Source organism: Thermobia domestica, chromosome 14 (assembly GCF_964235325.1).
Source record: "Thermobia domestica chromosome 14, izTheDome1.hap1.1, whole genome shotgun sequence".
Lineage (NCBI taxonomy): Eukaryota > Metazoa > Arthropoda > Insecta > Zygentoma > Lepismatidae > Thermobia > Thermobia domestica.
This window is the reverse complement of record NC_137467.1, coordinates 171,320,658-171,346,325: the sequence shown is the minus strand read 5'-3', so window position 1 is coordinate 171,346,325 and position 25,668 is coordinate 171,320,658. Positions and strand designations below refer to the sequence as shown.

General features: G+C 37.3%; 1 protein-coding gene across 2 annotated transcripts in view; it reads left to right on the top strand.

Annotated features, from left to right (window-relative positions):
* Nucleotides 1-25,668, top strand: part of Stim (stromal interaction molecule) — a 193,308-nt gene that overhangs the window by 157,523 nt on the left and 10,117 nt on the right. For both annotated transcript variants that reach the window (XM_081739177.1, XM_081739176.1), the window contains exons 12-13: nt 11,724-11,880; nt 19,586-19,697. In XM_081739177.1, the coding sequence (XP_081595303.1) occupies nt 11,724-11,880; nt 19,586-19,697 (269 nt within the window). The remainder of the gene's footprint in view (nt 1-11,723; nt 11,881-19,585; nt 19,698-25,668) is intronic.

Sequence of the window (25,668 nt, the reverse complement as noted above, 5' to 3'; positions counted from 1 at the left end):
CGGTTAGCGTAGTGCCTTTGGGGTGGGAGGCCCGGGTTCGATTCCCGGCAGAAGCTCAGGTGGTTCGGATTCCAAGTTAATCAGTAGGCCCACGTCTCATATAGCCTTGCTGCTGAACTCAAAATCAACTCAACTCATTGATTTGAATGAATACTAGTGCTTTTAAATTTACTGCTCTAAAGTAATACAAGATCCATTCAATAAATAACCGGAGGAGTTGTATAAAAAATACAAAACTTCGACGAAATTTGTGCATCTTTGTTATTTTTTGGTGGTGTCCTAGAGCTATTATCAGATGGGCCTGGCACGTCTGCCTCGCGAACGTGATGCTGGGAATCAGTGAAACAAGATGGCGGCATCCTTGCAGATTTGCATCAACGTGGAGAAGCGGACAGTCATTAGATTTCTGTTAGCTGAAGGGTTGAAATTCCCCTTCGGATGGCAGTGTAATGTGCTGAAAGTTGTTTGAGTCCAACACAAGTATACGAATGGGTAGATAGGTTCAACCAGGGTGTAACAAGTGTTGAAGATTTGCCACGCCCAGGATGCTCTGTCTGTGCAGTCACGAAGAACAGCATTGCGAGAGTTGATGAGTTGATACGGGAAAACATACGTATTACGGTGAGTAATATTGCAACAAAGATGAACATTAGTGACAGATCAGTCCACCATATTGTTCAGGACGTACTGATGTTCAAGAAAGTGCGTGCAAAGTGGGTTGCAATGATACTCCGCTGCTCCACATTGCAAGGGTGCCGCCATCTTGTTTCACTGATTCCCAGCATCCTGCTTGCAAAGCAGGCGTGCCAGAACCATCTGATAATAATTGTAGGACACCACCAAAAAGTAACGAAGCAGCACAAACTTTGTCGAAGTTTTGTAACTTTAAACAACTTTTCCAGCTATTTATTGAATTGACCTTGTATATTCAACGTGTGCAAATTAGTTCGAAGTAATGTAGATAAAAGCGTCAATTTTACGTCGATGCAAGTCTTCCAATTCACGAGTTGAACTGGACCCCACAAATCAAGCGTTACATTCAAAATTACCTCATTAAGCAGCATTACTCCTACGTCCATGTAAGTCGAGGTTCACCGCACAAATCAAGCGTGGTCAAAATGCGTCCGAAATGACCATAATTAAGACTTCCAATTGACGAATGCAACTCGAGCTCTCAAAATAAGGTCATTCAATCGTGAAAGGTAACGTACCAATAGTAACAGATGATGATGATGACAAAATTTAAACGCATTTGACCTTACTTGATCTTATTTAGGCGTATTTTAAAATTAAGGACGTTCATTATTAGTTCTAGAAGCAATCTTATTTCCAATCCAGTTAAAAAAATGTAATGTTTTTTTTTTAAATTTAAAGTTGTACTTTTATTGCAATCTGTTGAATGATTTTATTGTTTTTTAGTACTTTTAGAACATTTAGTTCTCTATATGATCTATTCTACGAAATATCTTGAAAAGAGAAAAGTTATTTTTCTAAGTTTCCTAAGAAACGAAATATTGTCTCAATTATAGGTTTTAACAAGTACACAAAAGCCAATACATTTCTCAAGAGTACTTAGACAGATCATCCCTTCTGCTTCTAAAACCACTATGTATAAAATTCAAAATTTTATAGGAGAGAGAAAAGACGAATGCCTTATCTGCTAGGCAGCAGACAGAGAAATCAGATATATGGAGCTGCTGGGCGCGCATTATTGTTACAATTTGAACATAAAATCTGTTGTGTGTCTTTGAGAAAACAGCCGAAAATGATAGGAGAATTTAACCGCGACATTACATGGCGGGTTTTGTTTTATGACTTAATTACGCATTATGAGAATAATGTCACATAACTCTTTGTAGATATATGCTGTACACGAAACTAGTCCTATATATGTAAAAAGTTTCATTTTGCATACAGTGATTTTTCAAGGTACGACGACGAAAAGTTCAAACTGGGGAACTTAGGGGAACGTCATAACTTCAAGATGTCTTGCACAGTCGCGCGGGTAAACCCTTGCGTATTCAAATAGCATCATAATTTAGTGTTCTGAAACATTACCAAGAAGGATTAGTTTTTACGAATGAAGCCAGTGATGTTCTATATTCGGTGTTGTAAAAAGAAAAAGGGTGATTCCAGCCTACTTCATGTAGCTAGTGAGGCTACTAGGTCATTGAAACAGGCGTAACGTGACAACTTCATTTTCCCTTAGTTCAAAACTGTATGGATAACTGAAGATATGGGTAACTAGGATAAAAGGATATATTGTGGATTAGGATTATTAATTCCAGATATGTAAGAATTTTGTGTTCGTCACAGGACGGTTCCTTGCATACCGGTACATCAATTCATCCGATATAACACTTTCATTTCTTATATAGTGCGAAGAAAAGAGCTTGTTGACACAGACAAAGTATATACTCTAAATTTCTATCCCAAATGTTAAAACATTGTCAGAATTTTATATCGAGTTTCACTCCAGAAACTGTAGAAAAAAGTAGAAAGTTACTGTTATTTATTTAATAAAAAAGAAAAAAAGTAAGAAAGAAAAAAGAACATGAATAGTAACCATTTTAGCTATCCAAAACCCTACAGAACTTAATAAACAGTATCTGTTTGAAAACTCCCATATTCTAGCTCATTCTAGCTTGATAGATCGAATGGCATATTTTAGTAGGAACTTAGTGTTATTGAGCTGAAGCCTATGGCGTGAATCTGTAATCCATCTCTGGCGTGTTTTAGTAGGAATGTAGTGTTATTGAACTGGAGCCTCTGGTATAGATCTGTAATCCAGTTCTCTTTGATAGAAAAAGATATATTTTGTGCAAGTCGTTACATAATAATCTGTGCACCACTACTGCATCAGATTCAAGTCTGGACGTAGTTCTGGCTCTCATGATACTATTCCTTGTTCAACGTAAGCTGTAAGCTCCGATAAACAAAATATTTGTATCCTTTCGCTTGTCACAAATACGATTGGCTAGTGATGTATCACTCCCACTCCCCACGGGGAGGAGCAAATTGTACACGTGCATTTTGACAATATTGTCCAGATACTTACAGCAGCAGCAGAAAAGAAAGAAAAATCTCGAAAGATTAAAAAAGTGATTTGCATTTCGCTGGTAAACAATTGTTGCTTAGTGAGTAAAGGTTTCCCTTGTTGGTGTTTCACAATCCGGGATTCATGCCAGCCGTCTTTCAGACTTGAGAGCAGAACACGCCTCCACAGTTGAATTGGCGCCATAATTACTGCACATGCTTAGTGTTTATTTCTATTGTTTCATTAACCACACTCGATTGCAGTATTATTATAGTTCATTCAAGGAACGTTCAGTACCTCATGTAAACAGATACACGTGGTAATTGTTTCACTTTATTGGTTAAAGAGGCTTGGAACATCCATGCGGCAAAAGAAAATAGTCCATTGTCAAATAAGCTGTTTTTCAATGTTTTTGTTGCTTGTAAGGCTCATTACCAGAAATGCAATTTCCTTACAGTTATATAACAGAAACAACACGGTGTATAAGAACTAAATCGAATTAATGCATTAAAAGAGAATACGCATGCGCAGAAAGTGGCTTTGACCCACCTTACGCGCGAATCACAGTTTACAATATGGCTGCGTGCGGGAAATATGCAAAACGCCGACAGGGTACAAGCACGTGCTTCTCGAAAGAAGCGGTGACCGATAACCAATCATCCGATGACTGGAGGAGTAATACCATTCTACAATGTTTACATCAGGATCAGAAGGTTCGTTGAATGACCTTTAGATAATCCGTATTATATTTTTGTAATTTATAATAACGCAGCTGTATAGTAAAAGTAATATTCAAATCATATGAACTATTTTTCGGAGGAGTACAAGCGTCGGTAGGTCAACAGCAAATCAGCGAGATTTAGTTTCACGTGGTTTTGTTTATCGCAGTTCAGAGGTTAGGCCGAACAGGGTTTAGACACGTCTGTCATAAACTTATGTTGCGTAAGGACATAAAGAAAAAAAAATCAACCAAATACTCAGTTACGTTATTATATTTAACATATGCAGGATTAAATGAACACATTCATGGACTTTCACAAGCAAACTGAACTTGACTAGGTTATTGATAGTCTCGCAGACGTTAATTTTCTTCTATTGAACAAGATATTCTTATCTCAGGTACAGGAGCAGGGCCAAAATTAAAACTTGAAGCGCTCGTTATTCCCACTGAGAGAGGAAGACAAAATATAACTTGCTTCTATTTTTTTTTTTAAATATTTTACTTTGTTTATTTATTGTTTAACGTTCCACGATTATACTCAGTGACTAACGGAGATGATGATGATGGGATGAATGATATGGTTGAATGAGGAAAGTGGAGAAAGAAAAGGACATTCCCGAGAAAACGCGGTGTTCGTCTACCACAAAGATTACATGGCGCGGGCTGGACGTTCTACCACTGAATCACCGTGACTCCAGCTTCTGTTTATGTTCGGCTTAGAGGGAAAAGCACGTAAAAAGTTGTTTCTTTATTCAGAGTGTAACATCTCTTTTGAATGCGGAGGCTATATCAGTTGATGTAACAAGTGGGACCACAAGCATATACATATATTCACTTCTACCGGGAAAACGAGAACGTTAACTGCGTAGCCACCAGGGAAACTGGTAAGGAATCAGTAAAATAATAAAAAAATTAAAAAATGATAATGGAATTTTTCTGCATTTTATTTTACTTGTGTGAAACTTCTTTGTACATTTTTCTCTTAAAATTTCCCTTATCGTGGGTCTAGTGGCTAACACCTGTGCCTTGTCTTTCCTGCATGAGATGCTCATTGAGAGAATTGAACTCACTAGAGTGATTCAAAATCCCATTTCAAGCAGTAAATCTCCTCCTGTAGTCCTGGCTGCTGATAGAAGATTTAAATCAATTTCTCTTAAAATTCTCCAATATCGTAACGAGGTTCCCTGAACCTAATATAGCTCAGTGGAACAATTTTAAGTTCAAGCGGATTCGATTTAGAATTTTGGGTGCCTCAGCATTCTACCACATTCGGAAAGTGACTTGATCATGGAAGTAGCAAATATTCGTCTATAACACCCATTTCGAACTCTCCGAGTGGCCCCGCGTACCGTAGTCACTAACGCTCTCGCCTTTTGATGCAAGTGGTCCCGGTTTCGATTTCCAGTGGAGACACTCGGTCGAAAATGTGTAATAGCTTTTCCAGGCCAGCCATCTTGAGTCAGGTTTTTCCTCATTCACGTCAGACCAATGCATGGATAGTACGTAACATTCAGGTCCCAGGCCGCCTCCTTCCTTTCCCCTTCCCCAGATAGTATGCTCCCCGAATAACGCCATCCCTCATACGTGACGGGCTTAAGGCCATAGATGTAACACTCAGAAATACGTACGAGGGGTGATCAGAAAGTAAGGTTACAAAACCTGCAGTGAAACGTGTATATTTTATTTCATACAACCAATACAGCCAACAGATGCATTAGGGTATTTTGTGACATAGCCACTATATCGGTTAAGGCACTTGTTTCATTGTAAATTTCAGTAGCTGTTACATGTTTCACCCGGACAAATCGAATAACTCAGCGGACTTCTTCGCGAGACCAGTTTTCCGAACGAGTCGCCATTTGTATTTACCCACAAGTAGCACCGCAGGTGGCGGGTGGTTCAAACTGTGCAGAGTTGCCAACTCCCATGTATTAAAATTACTGCACACTCTTCATTCCTCTATAAATAAATAAAAGCGAACTCCTCGATGTATAACGTAGTAGCATTCTTTTACAATCAGAGAAATGCCACAAAAGAAGAGAAAGGGATGAGGTGGGAGAATGAAAGTAGCTACTGTCAACAGTGTGCAAGTAGTCATGGAGCTACGGGTACTATGCCTCCAAAACCACCGATCATAGTATTTATGTGCTTGTTTGCCTCTTACCACTATCTTCTCAACGCCAGATTTTCTTTGCGCTCCTTGTTCTCTCTGTGTAGTTCACTAGAAAAGGAGTAGTGTACTGTGACGTCACAGAGCATCCAGTTAGAAATGAAGTGTAGAAAATCAGAAGTACAGAATGCGTTCGGAGTCCAGTATTAGTTGAAAGTACAACCATTTAGTCAATCATAGCCCTTTGAGGACTGTTGTGCCATTCAATTTAAATATTAACGATCAATGTTAATTTTTCTTAAACTGGTTAAAATGCCCGTTCTTCGCACAGGCTGGGTTTAAGGAAAATATTTTAACGTCCTCATACTGCAAATTATTGATGCGTTAAAATATCAGATAGTACTTTCAATGAATTCTTTAAAATATCTAGGATCAGTATTAACAGACAAAAACCATATTCACGAAGAAATTAAATGGCAACTAAAAGTAGGGAATTAAGTTCAAAATCTTTTGTCGTCGTGAATTCTGTCGAGGAATTTGAAGCTTAAAATATGTCGACGAAAATATAAACGACAATCGTACATGTTGTGCTGTAGGTTGCGAAACATGGTCGCTTAGTCTGAGGGAAGAACATAGGCTGAAAATATTTTAGAACATGACCCTGAGATGAATGTTCGGACCCAAGAGGAACGGGAATGGGGAAATAGCGGAAATATTGTAACGAGGAACTACAGAGTTTATTATACCGTTTAACAAACATTGTTAGGGGCATCAAATCTAGGAGGCTTAGTTGGGTACGTCATGTAGCCAGAATGGAAGAAAGTAGAAAAGCTTTCAAAATTTTAACTGGAATTCCAATCGTAAAATGATTATTAGGAAGACCTAGGCACAGATGGGAGGACAATATTAGGATGAATCTCGTAGCAGTAGGAATACAAAGTAGAAATTGGATCCAGTTGGCTAAGGAGAGAAGTCAATGGAGAGCTTTTGTGAATGCGGCATTGAACCTCCAAGTTCCATAGATCATAGAGTTAGTTAATTAGTTATTTGATCCTTCCCCCTCCGAATACACATATCAATAAAAATGCAATAATAAAAATTCCATAATATACTATTTTTGACAAATTTTAAATCCCAACCTTCTTTAGAATACGCCCTTTAATCAAAGTTAACATGGTAAAATCTCAGCTTCAGGTAGGTGGTATGTTCAAAAAGTTTATTTGAAACTGTTTGAACAGTTTTCCTATAACGAAATCACGAACCACAAGTAACATCGATTTCAACGTGAAGAAAGACATTAAAGAATATATCCTCTCCCCCCACCCCCTAAAAGGGATATTTTCAAGAATGGCGAAAGAAATGTTCTCTTATCTTTAATAAAGGGTTTATATCCCGACTGTCATTTTCCTAACTTGACGGGCTCATGAGATGCTGTATTTTTGGCTTGAAATTTTGTACCTCTTTAGGATGCGCTTGTTAGTTAAAACAATATAATAAACATCCAGCTCAATTACGATACTAGCTATGTTCCAAAATGCACGTCAAACTGTTCAATAGTTTCACCGTGATGCGATCACAAACAACAGGCAACATTGCCAGTGGCGGATCTAGGCCGGGTAATTTAAGCTATTATTTATTTTTGAAAGTTTGTAGTAAACTCATGATATACCTAATATAATCTGGTGTGGCTGCCTCCCCAGTTTTTACGTTATAGATTCGCCACTGAGTATCGCTTTCAATGTAAAGAAGAAAAGAAATTATAGAGAATGCTCGCTTCCCCTTTAAAACGGGAATTATCAAAAATACTGAGATACGTATTCACTTATTTTTAATCAGGAGTATATATACACCGAGTTTGATTTTCCTGAATTGACGGGCTCGTGACATACTATATTTTGACTTAAATTTTAAACCCTTTCTACTCCCTTGGGATGTACCCTTGAATCAAAATTACATGATAAATCTAGCTCAAGATAGATACTAACTGTACTTCAAAATTCATTTCAAACTGTTCAATTGTTTCCCCGTGACGCGATCACAAACAGCAGGCACATCGCTTTTAATATGAATAAAGAAATTAATAGAAAATGCCCATCCTCCTCCTTAAAATGGAAATACTCAGAAACGTTGGGACATGTGAGCACATATTTTTAATGAGAAATTTATATACCAAGTTTCATCAGTTTTGTGAGATAATCAAGTTTGGACTCCCAGCTCTCCCAATAAAGATACGCATTTCAAACAAAGTAATATGATAAAAACTTAGTTCGATGTACGTGATCACTATATCCGAAAATTCATTTTAAACGTTTTCCCGTGCTGCGATCAAAAACAATATCATTTTCACTTTTATACACGGTGTTCCAGAAATAAGCCGACGAACTTCGCATGTGTGTTCAGGACTTCATTTCAAGAAAAAAAGTTTATCTGCGACTTTGATCTAAAATGCCTAATTACGAGGATGGGGCAAATTTAAAGTAATTAGCGGAATTGATTGGAGGATGGCTACACTGAATAAAATAACCAACAAATGTATCACATACGTGTTCATGACTTAAATACAAGAAAAAAGTTTATCTGCTTCTTTAATCGGAAACGCCTTTCTACGGAGATGAGGTCAATTCACCCTTCCATCAAACGGTGAGGTTTGTCGGTTGTTTTATTCAGTGTAGCCACCCTACGACCAATTCCACTAATTATCTTAAATTGATCCTATCCTGTATAAGATTATTTTAGAGACAGTTTCACTCATAGTCATATTACACGTATGTTATGTGTGTGTGTGTTCTTTTCCTGGGCTTCGCTGCTTGGTTCAGTTTCATATTCTCTTTTTCCGCTTGTCTTATTCCACCTGTGCACACTCTTGATGTTTGCTTTTCTGTTTTTCAGTGTTTTAGATGTAGTACGATTTTAATTAGCGGGAATATACAATGGAGAGCCATTTTTTGTGAACTTGAACTTGAAGAACCGTGATTAAATTAAAAACAAATTAAAACTTCGATATTTCTTCTCCGGCTTCTTAACGCTTTTTAGCATAACGCATGGTATTAACTAAAAGGGGAGAGGAACAGGAAACGCTAGTATATAAGTGCCGTACAAGTTGGAAATTTGATTTCTGAATTTCTTATTCATGATAGTTAATTCGTATGAAATCAGCTCACTGTTTTTGCTTTATGTTAAAAAATTGGTGGTACGTGGTGCGTTTAATTCCTTCCGTCGAATATGTTAGTAATTTACAGTGATTTCTTTTCCAGAGTCTGTTCATTTCAATCCATTCCAAATAAGAATTTGTTCCTCCGGATCGAATCCTTTAATACCAGTAAGTTGTATGATTCCGACTTCCTTGTTTTGGAATTTGACCCCACCAAACGAAGATTCGATTTTTCTTGAATCAAACCTTTTGGTTACAATGAATTGAATACCGTATTTGCGCGAATATAGGCCACACGTTTTTTCCTAAATTTCGGCTTAAAAAATCATGGTGGTGCCTATAATCGAGATTTTTTTCCCTCAGATAATAAATCGTCAATTTCAAAATTACATGTACACCTACTTATCTTTTGGGTTGAAATTAGTAACATTATAAGTTACTTCAGTTACGTTTGTAAACCATCAAAGATTTAAAAAGAATATAGCAGAAAAACTTACCTTGTTCGCAAAAATTGCCACTTTCATTGGGTACCGATATCTCCGTACGCTGGCACAAAAACCACTTGTACACTTAATACTTTTATTAACAGGAATACGTATCTTTGTTATACAGTATATATAATATATACGGTGTATTTAATACAGCACCTGTTCTTAAAAAAAGAAAAATAACTTTGTTTAGCAAAACTGCGTCAGCTTGTTTGTACCCACCCAAATCAAGCACAATCACTTCCCACCATTTCAGCATCACCAGCGTCTGATTTTTTACTCTCGCTAGACAATCTATAATTCTGCTCAGAACCACAGTTACAAAGAAGGTCATCTTCAGTCTCATCAAGATTATTGGAAATTCCGGTTTTTCTGAAACTTTTCATGACAAGTTCTTCCGATATCGACCGCCAAGCAGCCAAAATCCAACGGCATACTTCTGACACACATACACATTGCAGACTGCCTCCTGGAGTTGAAGTTGCTTTGTTCGTTATGTAATTTCTTGAGAATTGTCTTACATTAGCTTTGAATGGATGATTGATACACATTTCCAAAGGTGCAACACACAACTTTCTCGTAAATTTAGTAGTGTGGCCTTTATTCACACGCGGCTTATATTCGCATAAATACGGTAATTTCGAGTTTCCATATGATTCTCCAAAATAATTTTCCTTACAGCCAAACCACTTTTATCAAGTAAGAAGTTATTGCAAAGTTGGTTTTGGGTGGGGAGGAACAAGAATAATCGTACAAGGAAGAATTGTTATGTTTCGAGACATATAGTTCCATTTCTTCCTGGTTTCTAACTTGCTTTTATATGCAAAGGAGGGGTACAAAAATGATGAAGGAAGGTTTAATTATTTCTAGGCATGCATAGTAAGTACATTTACATGTTTATCGTGCAATGGCCCCTTGTTCTGAACTATTGTTTTTGTCTGATTCTATCTTTATGAATCTAGCAACTTGGCCCACTCGTCTCTTGTTTGGTACCATAATCTGGTTACACCAACCAAATCCACTGACTCAGTCTGACAATTACATCGATTGAATTTGTCTTTTTATTCTCCTGAGTCAATATATCTTGAATCCGTCGAAGCCAATCCAGTTCCTTTCAGAGATTCGATCCTTTCCTTCCTTTGAATGATTCATTCTTTTGGAACAAATCGTTCCAGAACTACCCATCACTAGTAAGCTGACAATATTGTATTTTAAATTGGAAAGTGTCTCTTCTCTCACCCCGTGTAGTCGAAATGGACACAGTATTTTCCGTTGCTGAATATGTTTCCAGCATGTGAATACCTTTCCGATTTATCCTCATGAAACCCTTCGTTTAAACATAAACTTACTGTGATACTCCAATCATAAAGAGCTCCGTGATGTTAGATAAGGATGTTAGGTTGTAGTTGCAAAATTTAAAATTCGACATGTTGAGAAAGCTAGAAAACTAACCTATATAAGTCATACCTTTCTGCAAAATATCCTATATTCATTCGAACTTTACTATCGCCTGTTGATTTAAAAGAAACATCCTGACTGTTATTTATTTGAGCCATTAAAAAATTCCATAGGAGCTTATGAACACTTTTTATTTGAGGTATTTATAAACCCCATAGAACTTAATGAATAGTGCTTATTTGAGTTGTTCCAAACCTTTATATTAACTGAATGAACACTAATTATTTGAGCTCTGTAAAAACTCACAAGAACTTAATGAATATTATATTAAATCTATTCTAAAACCGACAGCGCGTAGTGAACACTGTTTGAGCTATTTCGAAACTCCGCAGCAGCATAATGAACACTATTTGAGCTCTGAAAACCATAGGAGCTTAGTGAAACATATTTCTTTGAGGTATTTAAACACTCCGTAAGAACTTAATAAGCATTATTTATTTGAGTGAGCTGAAGGCAGTGAATAATGCTTCTAGAATTAATAGGTTTTCTTGCTTTGGGGTTTGAACTCAGAATTAGGCTTTACATAATATAAAAAATATTGTTCAGTGGAACATTATTGCATTCAGGTTGTCATATTCTTGCAGTAGTTAGCACAAGTTGCCACGTACCCTGTTTGTTTCATGAAGATGTTATCGTATATGAAAATGGCTCTCGATTGATTATATTCCTCGAAACGTACTTAAAAAAAAAAAGGTATTTTATTCATGGATGATTGTCATGTATGTTTTCTTAATAATTAACTGAATATGTAATTGCAGCATGCCACCCAGGTGAAGCGAACGGCAACAACGAGCTGTGGAAGGACGGAGGTGAATCGTCTGGCAGCAGCGACGTTGGTCGAGAAGAGACTGATAGTTTCCCTACAGAAGTCAGCAGTGTAGGCAGTGGTGTGCATTTCATTGTTGGCAGCGAAAGGTAAACAGCATTAGAATTCTTAACAACTTAATATTTTTCTTTTAACAGAATAATAAAATTGAAACTACGAAGTTTTCTTTTCTGGTTGATAACACTGCCGAAGGCTCCAAGGTCCTAACAACCTTCTCATGTTAATCAAGTGCAGGTTCGAGTTGTAGAGTAGAATAGAATTGAATGGTTTTTAAGTAATTAATATTTTTCTAACCAGAGTATGTATTTCTTTATTAATTAAAATAAGTTGTAACAGTTTCAATAACGTACTGTTATCTTCATCAGACGTTAGGATTTAAGATTTAGATTTCTGGACTTTCGGCATCTAAGGCCATTTAGCCCATCACATTTGAGAGATGACGTCCCTCGGCAAGCACACTGTCCAGGGAAAGGGAGTGGCCTGGGACCTATATGTTGCCTGGTGTGAATGAGAAAAACCTCTCTCAAGATGGCTAGCCTGAAAAAAGCTTTTCATACTTTTTCGACCGAGTGCCCCAACCGGGAATTGAACCCGGGACCGCTCGCACCGAAGGCGAGAGCGTTAGCGATTACACTATGCGGGGCCACTTTCATCAGACGTTAATTGGCATATATATATATGTACTTATTAATGTAGGTAATACAAACAATAATATTAAATTATTGATATACAATTTTAATTTTTGCTTTTTATATTTTAATTAATAAAGAAGTACGTACTCTGGTCAGAGAAATAGTAATTATTTAAGTAAGAATTCCAGAGTTAAGATGAGTGGAGTCACATGTGAATATTTTTATTGTTATTAAGCAACTTTTGTTGGAATAGGCAGCGTCAATTGCTCTGTACTACAGATGTAAGGAAGTTTTATATAACGCGGACATAAGCAACCGTTTTTTGGATAATTTTAGCGTGTTAAACACGAAACTAAGGATGAAAAACTGAAGTAGGTTTTTGTGTTGAAGTTACAGAACGAAAAATGGGAAAACTCGAGATTAATGGCAAATTTAGTAATTTTGTGATTTATCATGACGAAACTCCTCATAAGATTATAAATTCTACCTATTTTTCATAGTCACATATATCAGAATTCTGTTTGTATACCCTGTTTGTATGCACAAAGTATGCGCCAGTTTATTCAAAGGAAAATGCGAAATTTACGAAAATAGAGAGAAAAAATGTGTTTTAAAACTTACGACGAAATCTGGCAACTTTTGTAATTTTAATGCTGAAATTTCTAAGATGTTCACAACTTCTTTACATTTGTCATAGCCGCGTATACTGGGACATTCGTTTATTTATTTATAAATCTTATGCCACTGTTAAATTACTCATATAGGGACAAATCTTATACTGCTTTGTTAAATTACTCATATAGGGACAGATCTTATGCCAGTTTGTTAAATTATTCATATAGGGATAAATCTTATATCGCTTTGTTAAATTACTCATATAGGGAAAATCTTATGCCACTTTGCTATATTACTCAATGTAGAGACAAATCTTATACCACTTTGTTAAATTACTCATATAGTAACGTTTCTTTCAGTTTTCCTCCAGTATACGGAGTGGAACACTCGGCCGTTAATTCTTAGCGGCAAACAGTAGCTTAAGTTCTTTTCCATAACACGATCTTCACATTATCGTCTTGTCTCCACAATGGGAATTAAGGAATATTACGTAATTTTATCGATACTCATGGTCGCTTACCTTTCGCAATAGTCAAATTGGCATTAGACTGAAGTCCCGAGAAGACAGAGAAGCTATATCAGGTTTATCAAATCATCTAGATATTACTTAACCTTGGTACAGGATTTGAAAGTTCTGCACCTTGTAACCTAAAAAAGAAATGTACCTGAAGCATTTTCATAAGTGCAAAAAATCCAATGCTAAATATCGACAAAGGAAATCTTGATAGGGGTAGGGATGTACTTGTTGCCAACTATAGAAGGGTCCAAAATATACACTCACTGTTTGCTAGTCCATATCACGCGACAAATTTGACTTGACTTGACATTTTGTGGGACTGAGAGAGGGTTATGGTATGTGCTCAAAATTACCAGTGCAGCTTCTATGCAACACCCATGACGCCGAACTGCACACCAAACTACGGCTGTTAATGTATCTGACGTAATGGTAGCACATGAGTACGATTTTTTCACGTAGTTTTTCGATTGTTGCTGGTTTCTGTCGATATATGTCATTTTTGACTGTCCCGCAGAGGTAGAAGTCCAAAGGTGTCAAATCAGGAGACCGAGGTGGGTTTTCAACAGGACCTGTTCGCCCAACCTACTGTCCAGGTTTTGTTTTATCGAGGTACAACCTGACATTTCGATGGTAGTGAAGTGGGGCTTTATCGTATTGTATGTAAAAACGTTCATCACCAGACAGATTTTGAATGGCAGACAAAATTCTTGTCTGCAGCTTATCAAGATATGCTTCACCAGTTACGGACGGTACCCTCGAAAAAGAAGGAACTAATCACACCATGCATTAGACCACAACACAGCAATCCCCGATAGATTCACTGCCGTGTCCGCATGAGCGTGAGGATTTTCAGGAGCTCAGTAGACACAACTGTATCCTTTCACAGTACCGTTAAGTTTGAATTGCACCTCGTCAGTCCACACAAACTTCTCTGCAAATTCCACATCCTTGCCAACCGTGTACTGAAACTATTTACAGTACATCATCCTTCCGTCTGGGTCGTCGTCATTCATCGCGTGTAGTAGTCCTAGAATTTCCACTTTCCACTTTACCCTCTTCAGAATGAGTCTTACACCTGATCGGCTTTCTCTACTTTCGCATACTTCCTGATTCACTGATTTTTGCGGTGATCGGGTGAAATGTTGCAACACTACAGCACTGGACACCGGACTTGTAGCTGTCGGATTTTTCCGTGTGCACATCTTTAACTGTTCCGTCAACTTCGAATTTATCGTGAATGCGGGCAACTGTTCCAAACCCTCTCTACCAATGCCGGTTACCTCGTAAATGCCCTCGTACTTCCAGTACCATTTCAGTATAACCTTGCGTGCAATAAACGATAAGCGAACCACAACAATTGTTGCTACTCAGTTGTCTTCTGGTTCACTGGATAATATGACTGGCTCGTTCCACCAACAACAACCCGCGCATGCTCAGTATAAATTTAATACTTTACACTACACTACACATTAGATTAGTGAGTGTAAGTCTTTTTGTTTAGAAATTGTTTAATTACAAACAGTGAATACACTTTTGGACCGCTCTGTATACCAAGAAAGAAAAAAAATCTTATAATAAATCTTTAATACACATTTATTGCTTAGAGACACATAAAAACTATCTAATTTACATGAATAAAAATGTGAGATTTGCACATGGTTACAAAAATACGAAAAAAAGTTCGACTTGCAGGGTGTCTATCGGTCACGAAAGTCATGAAAAAATCACGAAATCAGAAAACGGTCATGAAAGTCAAGGAAAAGTCACGAAATTTAGCTTTTGAGTCACGATTTTTCTAAAATTGTATAAATATAAGTATAGACTGGAGAATTTTGTTCTATGAAACGTCAAAATTCACCATAAAAAATGTTTACAGTCGCCTTTAGATGCTACCAAATTGCAAGTAAATCTCTCTTATATCACATGCATGAAAATTCAGTCTAATTCGCGCCCAAATTCGGTCGAAAGAATGTTACGAAATGTTATTGTTTTGTGAAGAGAAAGTCACGAAAAAGTCACGAAATTTCATTTTGGAATTTTAGTGGACACCCTGACCTGGCTACATTCGACCTGAGAAACTGTCAAACTGTGATACCAATATTCTTGTCAGAACATATCTTCCTTAAGTTTTCTGTCAATTTAGTTTTATTACGCATACCGTTCTTCAATTTTTTTTTAGTAGTATCCGCTGTAAATTTGCCTCACTGTGGCCCATTAGTAAATATGGGCCTGGGTATATATATATATATCATCTTTTGGACAGTTTTTCTCTCTGCTATAAAACACTATAATATTGTAAAATTTTGAACTTTATTTTTGATCCGTATATTATACTCACAGTTTTTCAAAACTTATTTTCAATTTGACAAGTACCTATAGGGTTGGTATTCGTTTTCCCAAGACCAATTCTCGCTTTACGTGGTATTGTACCTGTAGCAGCAACTTCACTATCTGCTTCATAAAGACATCCTAGATGCCGTTTCATTAGTTAAAAGTACTAATAGAAAATGTCTGTTTACTTAGCATTCATTAGTATTGTCATAAGTCCCCAAAAATATTAATTAGGGGGCATGGTGGCGCAGTGGTAGAGCGCTTACCTCTTATGCGTGGGGTCCCTCGTTCGATCCTCAAACAAATTAGTTTGTGGTGGATAACATTGTGTCCGTAGGTTCGGGGTACTTCCGTTTCCCACCACATCCTCATTCCATTAATTCTTCCATCATTCACTTGCATTAATCATCCGTCTCCCTTAGGTTAATGGGCATAATCGTGGGATGTTAAACTGTAAGATTTCATTTCATTTCATAAGTGTAAGTAGTGATATGGTTCTGTCTTACAGAATTATAATAAAATGGTGGCAAAGTACTAGTCAGTGGCGTAACTAAAGGCTTAGGGGCCTCCCCGCAGACAGCGTGGAGTGGGGCCCCTTCTCCAAGTCCCACTTTATGATTTGGGGTCCCTTTATGGCTTGAGGTCCCCCGCAATGCGGGGTCTGCGGAGTCCTTATTTACGCCCCTGGTACTATTAGTGTGTTCTTATAAAGGAGATGAAATACAGAAGGTCGATCCGCGTATATGTGTCCAATTTTACACCCATACCCCTGACCACAGAAGCGACCGAACCAAGCGGTTAAACGCGTTTGCTATACCTGGAGGTTCATTCTATCGTCTGCCAAGCGAAACTGTGTATCGTGTGCATCATGGCTCCAAAGGTGAACCGTTTTTGGAAGGGCTACGTAATTGGACTTTTCCACGCCAAATATTTGGTTTCTAAAATTCAAAAGCAGTGCAAAGAAAATGGCTGTGCATTGGGTTCGACGACTATCAAGAACATAATCAAGCAGTATAAAAAAGAAGACATACCATGTAAGCATTCACCCACTAAGGGGTCGAGGAAGCGAGCGTGTACCACAGTGACTCCACAAGTAGCTCAGAAGTTGCGGCGAATGGCCTTACAAGAAAATCCCCCTCCGCAACGTGTGATGGCAGCTCGACTCCACATACCACAGTCCACTGTTAACCGCGCCCTGAGTGGGAAGTTAAACCTCCGAAGGGTCTTTAAAAGTCATAGACATTACCTAAGTTCGTCCCATCGCCGTGAGAAAAAGACCAACAGCAGGCGCTTCTATGGACGCCATCTATCTGGGGAAAAGTGGAAGTTTGTGGCCACACTGGATGAAGCATGGGTGTATCTATCAGATTGTGGCAAAATTCGCTCAATAACTTACGCTTCGCGAGATGCAAAAAGCCGTCCTGCGTTCATTATGGTTGTCACCGGTTATGATGATGCGAAAGGATTTATGGTTGTCACCGGTTACTCTTATCAGGGCAAGTTAACAATTCGTCAGGTTCCTAAAAACTGTAAAATCAACTCTGCATTCTTTCAGCAATATATACTGACCCCAATTTATACAGAAGATCTGCCTCGTTTGTATGGGCATGCCATAAAGCAAGTGTCTGTGCATATGGATAAGGCCTCCTCATATACATCTCGTTCTACCCAGAACTTTCTGAAGCAGATGGAGACAGACACCGGTATTCGTGCTATTCCATTTCATGACATACCAGTGAAATCACCAGATGCCAGTCCCATGGAATTCTGCGGGTTTGGTCTACTGAAAAGGGCACTTTCTTCTCGTCGTGTCACTACTTTCGGGGGCCTGTGGAAAGCCTGTGGGGAGGAATGGGAGAAGATTCCACTTCCTGTACTTCGTCGTAGTCTTCTACAGTGGAAGTTACGGTGCAGGGCTATTGCCAGAACACATGGCCATCACATTGAGGCCAACCGATAGTGGTCCCATGGATTTTCATAAGGTTAGTGCTATTTCAAAATTGGACACATATACGCGGATCGACCTTCTGTATTGTTTCCTGTGTAGTGCGCCTTGGGATATTAAGGTATTATTTTTCTACTTCGTAAACCTTGCTGTTTACTTACTTATGTAATGACTGGGTTACTTTTTAAACTGCTTCTTAATTAATGTTTTTGGGGCACGGTGGCTCAGTGGTAGAACACTTACTTCTGGTGCATGGAATCCCTGGTTCGATTCCCAAGTAAGTTTGAGTTGAGTTGATTTTTGAGTTTAACGTTCTGTTCAGCAGCGAGGCTATATGAGACGTGGAGCTACTGATAAACGTGGAATCCGAACCACATGAGCTCCCGCCGGGAATCGAACCCGGGTCTCCCCAAGTAAGTTTATGATGGACAACATTGTGCTGATGGGTTTTCTCGGAATACTCCCGTTTCCTCCCACTTTCTCATTCCACCAATTCTCCCACCATCATTTATTTGCCTTAATCATCGTCTCAGAGCATAATGGTGGGACGTGGGACGTGGGAAATATTTGATATCAGTTCATTAATTAATATTTTCCCTTTTTGCTTGGGAAAAAGAATAACTTTAGCACTTAATGGTCGAAATTTACCAAGACGCACCATACAGGTAACAGTATTTGCTCTCTCTGTATAAATGAATTAAAATTAATACTTGGATGTACTGTAGTCTTAATTACCGTTTACTAGAATAAAACGCAGATCAAGACCTATATTAAAAAATTGGCATATTTTACGCACATTGATTTTTCAGTACAAGAAAGAAAAGCACAAACCACGTGAACGAATACAATATTTACAAGAGAAAATTACGGTTAGCCTGTGTGCATTCGCAATAGAAAGGAGTTCCTGATTTTATTATTTTTCAAAATAAAAATATTTAAAAGGAAAGAATCAATCAGTCGATGAAGTAAGATGTTTAAATATTTATGAGCATCAAAAATATACATGAAAACAACAATCAATCGGAGATATCTAAGAAAAATATATAAGAATGGGAAATAATACTGTAATTTAAGTATGCTTCAATAAAAGCTTGTCAAGAAGTGTATGAGTTTTAAGTGATTTATGCTCTCCCCTTCCCGATTGGCTTAGTGGCTGGTGCGTGCACTTTTGGTGCACATAGGGGCCGCGGCGGCTCAGTGGTATTCACTTCTGGTACGTCGGGTCCCTGGTTCGATCCCAGCTCGCACCAAGTGAACTTTGAGATGGACAAACACCTTGTGCGTGGATTTTCTCGGGGTTCTTCCGTTTCCTCCCACTTTCTTCATCCCATCATTTCACTCATTTCTCATCATCACCGTCCTCTTTACCTAGCCAGCATAATCGTGGGACGTAATACTCAAAGATTTTAATTTCATTTCATTTTATTGCATGCACATGGTTCTGAGTTCGATTCCCGGCGGGAAAGCACAAAAAATAATTTGACGGTCATCTGTCTCCTTCAGGGGCGGATCCAGAACGGACTTCTGGGGGACGGTGAGTTGTAATACTGCTACTTAGAGCTACTTTTAAGAGCTCCAAACTCTAGGATGGGTTTTATTTATATATAAAATAAGAAGGATGGATCCGCCCCTGGTCTCCTTTAGCCTAAAAGGCATAGTCGTGGAACACTATACTTAAAAAGTTTCATTTCGTTGTTTAAGTGATTTATAATAAAATAAGTAGAGTGCTATTTGTTCTCTTGTTTGTTTTTCAGCCCAACGAAGACAGAAGATGATCATATTGTTCCTTCATCCGCTAGCCGCCATCGAGGCTCAATGATACGATCTTATAGTCAGGACACAAACTATTCACCTAAAGAGACTGAGGTAAGAGAACTCCACTTTTACTTAGCCTAACTTGCTTTTTAAGAATAATGTGAGAAATTGCTGTATTGTATGTAGTCGAGGGTAGTGCGACATTTTATAATCAAATTTGTGCACAGAGAACAAGAAGTGACACTATGCATAGGCGCTGGATTTAAAATTCATGACTTTTCAGTAAACGTAATCTATTTACTACAGTCTCATGGTGTTGGTGGCTTATTTTAATAGTATCGTTATTCATATTCAGCATCTTTCAGAGTAAGGTAAAAATAATATACGAGTTAAGCACTGAAAAACTACACAGTCTTATTAATTAAAAAAAAAAATAATAATAATAATAACTGAACAGTTCGATATTATTCCATCGTCCGCTGTGAGATGTCACAAACTTTTTTCTTTCTTTCTTCCCTTTTTACGTTTTCATGTGTAGACTCATTTTTCAAATGTTGTAACATGTATTTTAAACCAAGAAACAAACTCTGTTTTAACCCTTTTACATTATATATACTATTTTTAGCATATTGGGTAATGTCTTCATTATTCGATTAAAAAAGTACCAATAAAGCTTTTATTTATTTATTTTTTTTAAAAGATGGAGGCATTGTAGAACGTGTTACACGTAGGCGTATGGTTTCACGCCTTTCTGCGTCGAGACATAGGAGGTGATGACGCCATAACTTACAAAAAAAAAAAAAATATATATATATATATATATATATATATATATAATTTTTTATTAGGCCTATTTTTATAATTTTTTGGCGGGCTTACTTTTGCACCTAGAAGATAGAAATTTTGCAAACAGATTCAGTGCACCTCTTAGTATTTTTTAGATCTGTGTGTTAAAACATGGGGGTCCAGAGGGAAAAAAGTAAAAAAAAAAAAAAAAAAAAAAAAAAGAAATAAAAAAAAAGATATTTTAATCAAAATATCCATTTTTTCGCGATTTTTCAGTCTCGCATACATAATGGAGACATGTGAATGGTACCGTTTGAAAGTCTGTTCTATTCTAAAGAGAATGGTGTACGAACCATGACCCTAGAATAAATAAGGATGTCTCAAGAATTTTTTAATATTACATCCTGGTCTTTTGGTGTAATTTAAGGCATTGTGGGTCTCATTGGTAAATATTTTTCCCGCCCTTATTATTCAAGATAGATGCTTGAAATTTTGTACACACATTTAATACATTACCGACTATGTTTTAGTTGATTTTGTGATCTGTACGTAAACACGGGGGGGGGGGGGAAATCTAGAGGGGCTCAAAATTTGAAAAGAAAAAATCCTATTTCTCTCAAAATTTCCCGCCTCAGGGACATGATAGGGAAATGTGAATGGTGCCGTTTGAAATGCTGTTCTATTCTGAAGAGAATGAGGTACGAACCATGATCCTAGGATAAATAGGGATGATGCTGTAGCTGCTTGACTGAAAGTCTGTAATTTACCCTAAAAAAGTCAAAATTTAAATGGGTTAAACTACTTTAGTCTTCTTCGTTCATTGAATTGACTTCTACCTAACGATCAGTTTAATGTATATTCGCACACAGCCTCACAACTCTAGAACAGTCTGGTACTTAATAACACACAAAAAATGAAAAAGTGAATGACTGCTCGGCATACCGGGGTCTCCGGCATACCGATGCATTAACCACTACGCCACCCCAGTCCACTTCCTAGAATACCCACACACTGTCCCACTCTCGAAGTTGGTGCTCTCCACTCAGATTACACACGTGTTTGAGTCTCGGTCCAGTCATTCACTTTTTCACTCTTTGTGCGTTATTGAATTCACATCTACAGAGGATCTAGTGTGAAAAAAAATGTTGTTTCCTCCTTGCATTAATAAATCTGGCACTTATTTAATTTATTATGAACTTTTCTTGTACACAATTGACCCAATACTGCTGTTAAATTCCTGTATAGATATAATACACTTAGACAGACAAATATCTCCCACTAACTGGAAATTATTTCAACATTTGCCATACAGCTGCATCCATCAACAAAACTCAAAGAATACAAACATTTCATTTTTAAAAAATAATAAATAATGGCTTCAAGAATTGTCATTTTTACCATTCACAATATGGGACCAGCTACTGATACTTTTTAACCGCAACAATACCTTTCATATCTATATATATATATTAGAGACTTGCACGGGCCGACAGTGTTATTTCTTTGGGCCGGGCCGGGCTTGGGCTGGCCGACACTGATTTGTCTTCAGGTCGGGCCAGGCTGGGGCCGATCAATTGCAATTCTTTAATAATTATTGACTTTCGTTAAACGATAATTGGAATAAAGCCAAACGTTGAAGAAGTGTGCCCGTGAAAAATATTACAAAGAATGCAATAACTATTTACAGTTTGTGTTGCTTAGCGGCTCCACTTTCACTATAGAGGATTGCAGGCATTATGCGGTAAATTGAGCTCTGACCTTGACCTTCACCTTCACCGAACTCAAAATATAAAAAGAAGAGGTGGGAATGTTTTGCCTGTCGCTAAACAATATTGCCATCTTCACTTTATGCTAAAAATCAATTTAGTTAGATTTTTTGTTACAGGGAATGGAGTTTTTGTTCTCTCGGTGACAGGCAAAGTTCTAGGAGGCCATGGTACCATTCGGGAGGCAAGAGTCAGATTGTGAACCAGAGTTTAGAAAATGTTTCTGAGGGTTAGGTCAAATTTAGTACTAAATTTTGAGAAAGATTCGGGCTCGAGCTAATTTTTTAAAAAATTATCGGGCCAAAAACTTTTAAAATTTATCGGGCCCGGGCCGGGCTTGGGCCAAGAATTTTGAAAAACTTATCGGGCCGGGCCGTGCTAGGGCCGAAAATCTCCAAAACTTTTCGGGCCCGGGCTGGGCCGGGCCTAGGTACGTTCGGGCTGGATTGGGCTTGGGCCGAAAAATTCGGCCCGTGCAGGTCTCTAATATATATATATATATATATATATATATATATATATATATATACGACGCTCGTTCGGAGAGTAACCTTCGATTGGTCACTGTGCGTGAAGTAGTGGGAGCAGCGCTACCATCTTTGCACAGACATGCGCGGTAGATCAGTCTGTACCTAGCCTTGATAGAGTGAAGGTTGTCTGATCACTAGTTCCACTTTTGTAGCGTCTCAAAGTGTGTACTGCAATAGAAAACCTCAACAAGTGCGAGGTGCGAGTTTCCTAACGGAAAAACGATATTTGGCAGCAGCTATTCATCGGGAACTTTGTGCCGTGTATGGACCAAGCGTGATGAATGAAGGAGTTGTTCGTGAATGGGTTCGTTCATTTAAAAGTGGACAAACAAATATTCATGAGAAAAGAAGAGTGGCAGACCATCAGTGGTCACTGATGAACTCGTTCACAAAATTGATGGAAAAGTTCGTGAAAATCGACGTTTCACAATTATCTTCATGCGTATGAAGAAGTGGCGTGGATCTCAGACTTTGGTGATGGTGAGGAGCTGAAAGATGCGGTCACCGGCTGGCTCAAGGCACAGACGGGAGATTTTTATGCTGATGGAATTTTAAGTTAATACAGAAATAAGATAAGTGCTTGAATGTTTATGGAAACTATGTTGAAAAATAGAGCAAAGAAATAGTTTTCAGGTGTATATAATAAATTATTCTTATTTACTTTGCTGTTTTTTTTTTTTTTTTTCAATCGGAGGTTACTTTCCGAACTTCCCTCGCACATATAACTTTTCCTCTTTACTAGTTATTGTTTTTGCCGTCATTCCGACGTTTCAATCGTCTGGAACTTGATTTTCATCTTTCTAACTAAATTTTTTGCAGCTTTTAACGTGATTATACTATCACGTGACTGTGTGCCATGGCGTCGTTGCATATGCTTTTTTTTTTCTATACTCCTCCATACTTCTTGCCCTGCATCTGCAGCAACATGCGAATGCATAGTTACTAAACTGTGCTATTGGATACGTAGTTTAAGATTCAGAATCTTACCTTGTACCCGTAAGTTCCATTTACGTTTAAGTCATTATCCTCAATAATATTTCGATGCTCTTCGAAATCATCTTCAAGCACTTATTTGATGCCATCCGGGATCTATTACATTATAATAACACTTCTACCTAGAATTTTATTTTTTATTTTAATTTATTGGATTTGAATACAACAGGTTAGAACCCATTTACAGTGTTCATACATTATTTACACTATTTTTACAGATATTATACATTATTACAATTCCTTTAACTATATTTTTCTTAAATGTTTCTTACAACTTAAATCAATTCCTTTAATTATATTTTTCTTAAATGTTTTTTACAACTTAAATCAATTTCTTTAACTTTTTTGCTTATACCATTATCAGTTGCACTCATTCTCCATGTTGGAGAATTCTAGACTATATTAGTCCTTGGTTTTCTGAAATAAAATGTATCGAAGTTATCTGTTCGTGTGTTTCGAGGTGGAACATGAATATGGAAAGATAAAATAAACTCGTTACAGTCAACTTTACCATTAAATATTTTATAAAAGAATGCCATGTCAAATAGAGTTCTTCGGTGTATACTCATGATAACAAAATTAGTATTGAGAGAGGCAGTGTTATCTGTCCGTGGGTACATGTGTGTTGCTTTCTACGTTAGATGCCTTAAAATTTTTGATTGAATTTTATCCAGTTGGCAGTATTACTTTCCAAGAGCTGATTCCAAATAGTACTTGCATATTCCAGTTTGGAACGAACATAGACTTCGGACTTCGTAAAGTCTTTGTAGTGTTTAGTTTTTCTGAATTTTCGCCCAGTTCAAGTATCAATCTAATATTTCTATGCATTTCATTAGTGATATTGTCAATACGACAATGGAATGTTAATTTGGAATCATATAAAATACCTAAGTCTCTAACTGTTTCCGGAGTTGGTAGTATTATGTTGTCAATTGAATACGAAAAATGTGTCGGTTCCTTTCGACCTCAAAACCTGTAAATAGAATACTCGGCACCAGATGTTCCGCGGTACACTTCTATAAATTCTGTTCATACTCCTAAGTTTTTGCGCAAACAAACTGTTGCCTTAACGTCTGTAGCTTCCAAGTTTTTACCACTGTTGCTGCTTAAATCTGTTTACAGGTTTGTAAAATAATTAACAAATGCCACTACGCACTCAGAGCGCTGGAAATGTTAATCGAGCAATTTTTATGTTTGACACTACATAGCTTATACCACATAGCAAATGCATAGCTTATAGCCTGCTTCTCTTAAATTATGTTGTGTTGTGTTATTGTGCTGTTTTCTGTTTTACTCTATTATCTCGTTACTTTCACATATATATATTTTTAGCTATAATATTTATAACAAAATAATAATAAAATACATATTATTTACAAGATACAAATGAAAAGATTTTTTTCTTTTAAAAAATCGAAATTACTCAATGAAAATTTATTAAGTTGAAAATTTCTCTCAAATGACATAATCTTGTCAGAATTCCAGATTTCCCATACTAATAGTGTGTAACACACACTGTATTCCAAGGATGATAGAACTTCGGATTAAAGAATTCCCATCTTCCAATACCATCTAGAGAAGATTATGAAAAAGAACCTACATAGTGAAAACGGTATTTTAGTATTAGGTGGAATAATTAGTTTTATGGTTTGTAGATGATACGCGCTTCTTGAGGAATCTGCGAAGAAAATTAATACGATGTTAAAATACTTCACGAAGGACTGTGAAGAATATGAGACGAAAGTAAACATTAGAAAGTCAAAAGCCATGATGATTGTAATGAAGTGGTCAGTGTCAAATCTAGAAGTACGAGGAGAGAAAATAGAACACGTGACTAGTTTCCGATACCTAGGTAGTGTTACTAGTGCGAAAGTGAAATAAAAGCAAGAATAGTAATGGTGAAAGACACATTTACATGGAAGAAAAGTATATTTTATGATTGTTGAATAAAGAATTGAGAAAAATGATCATAAAATGCTTCATGTGAAAAATTGCACTGTATAGTGC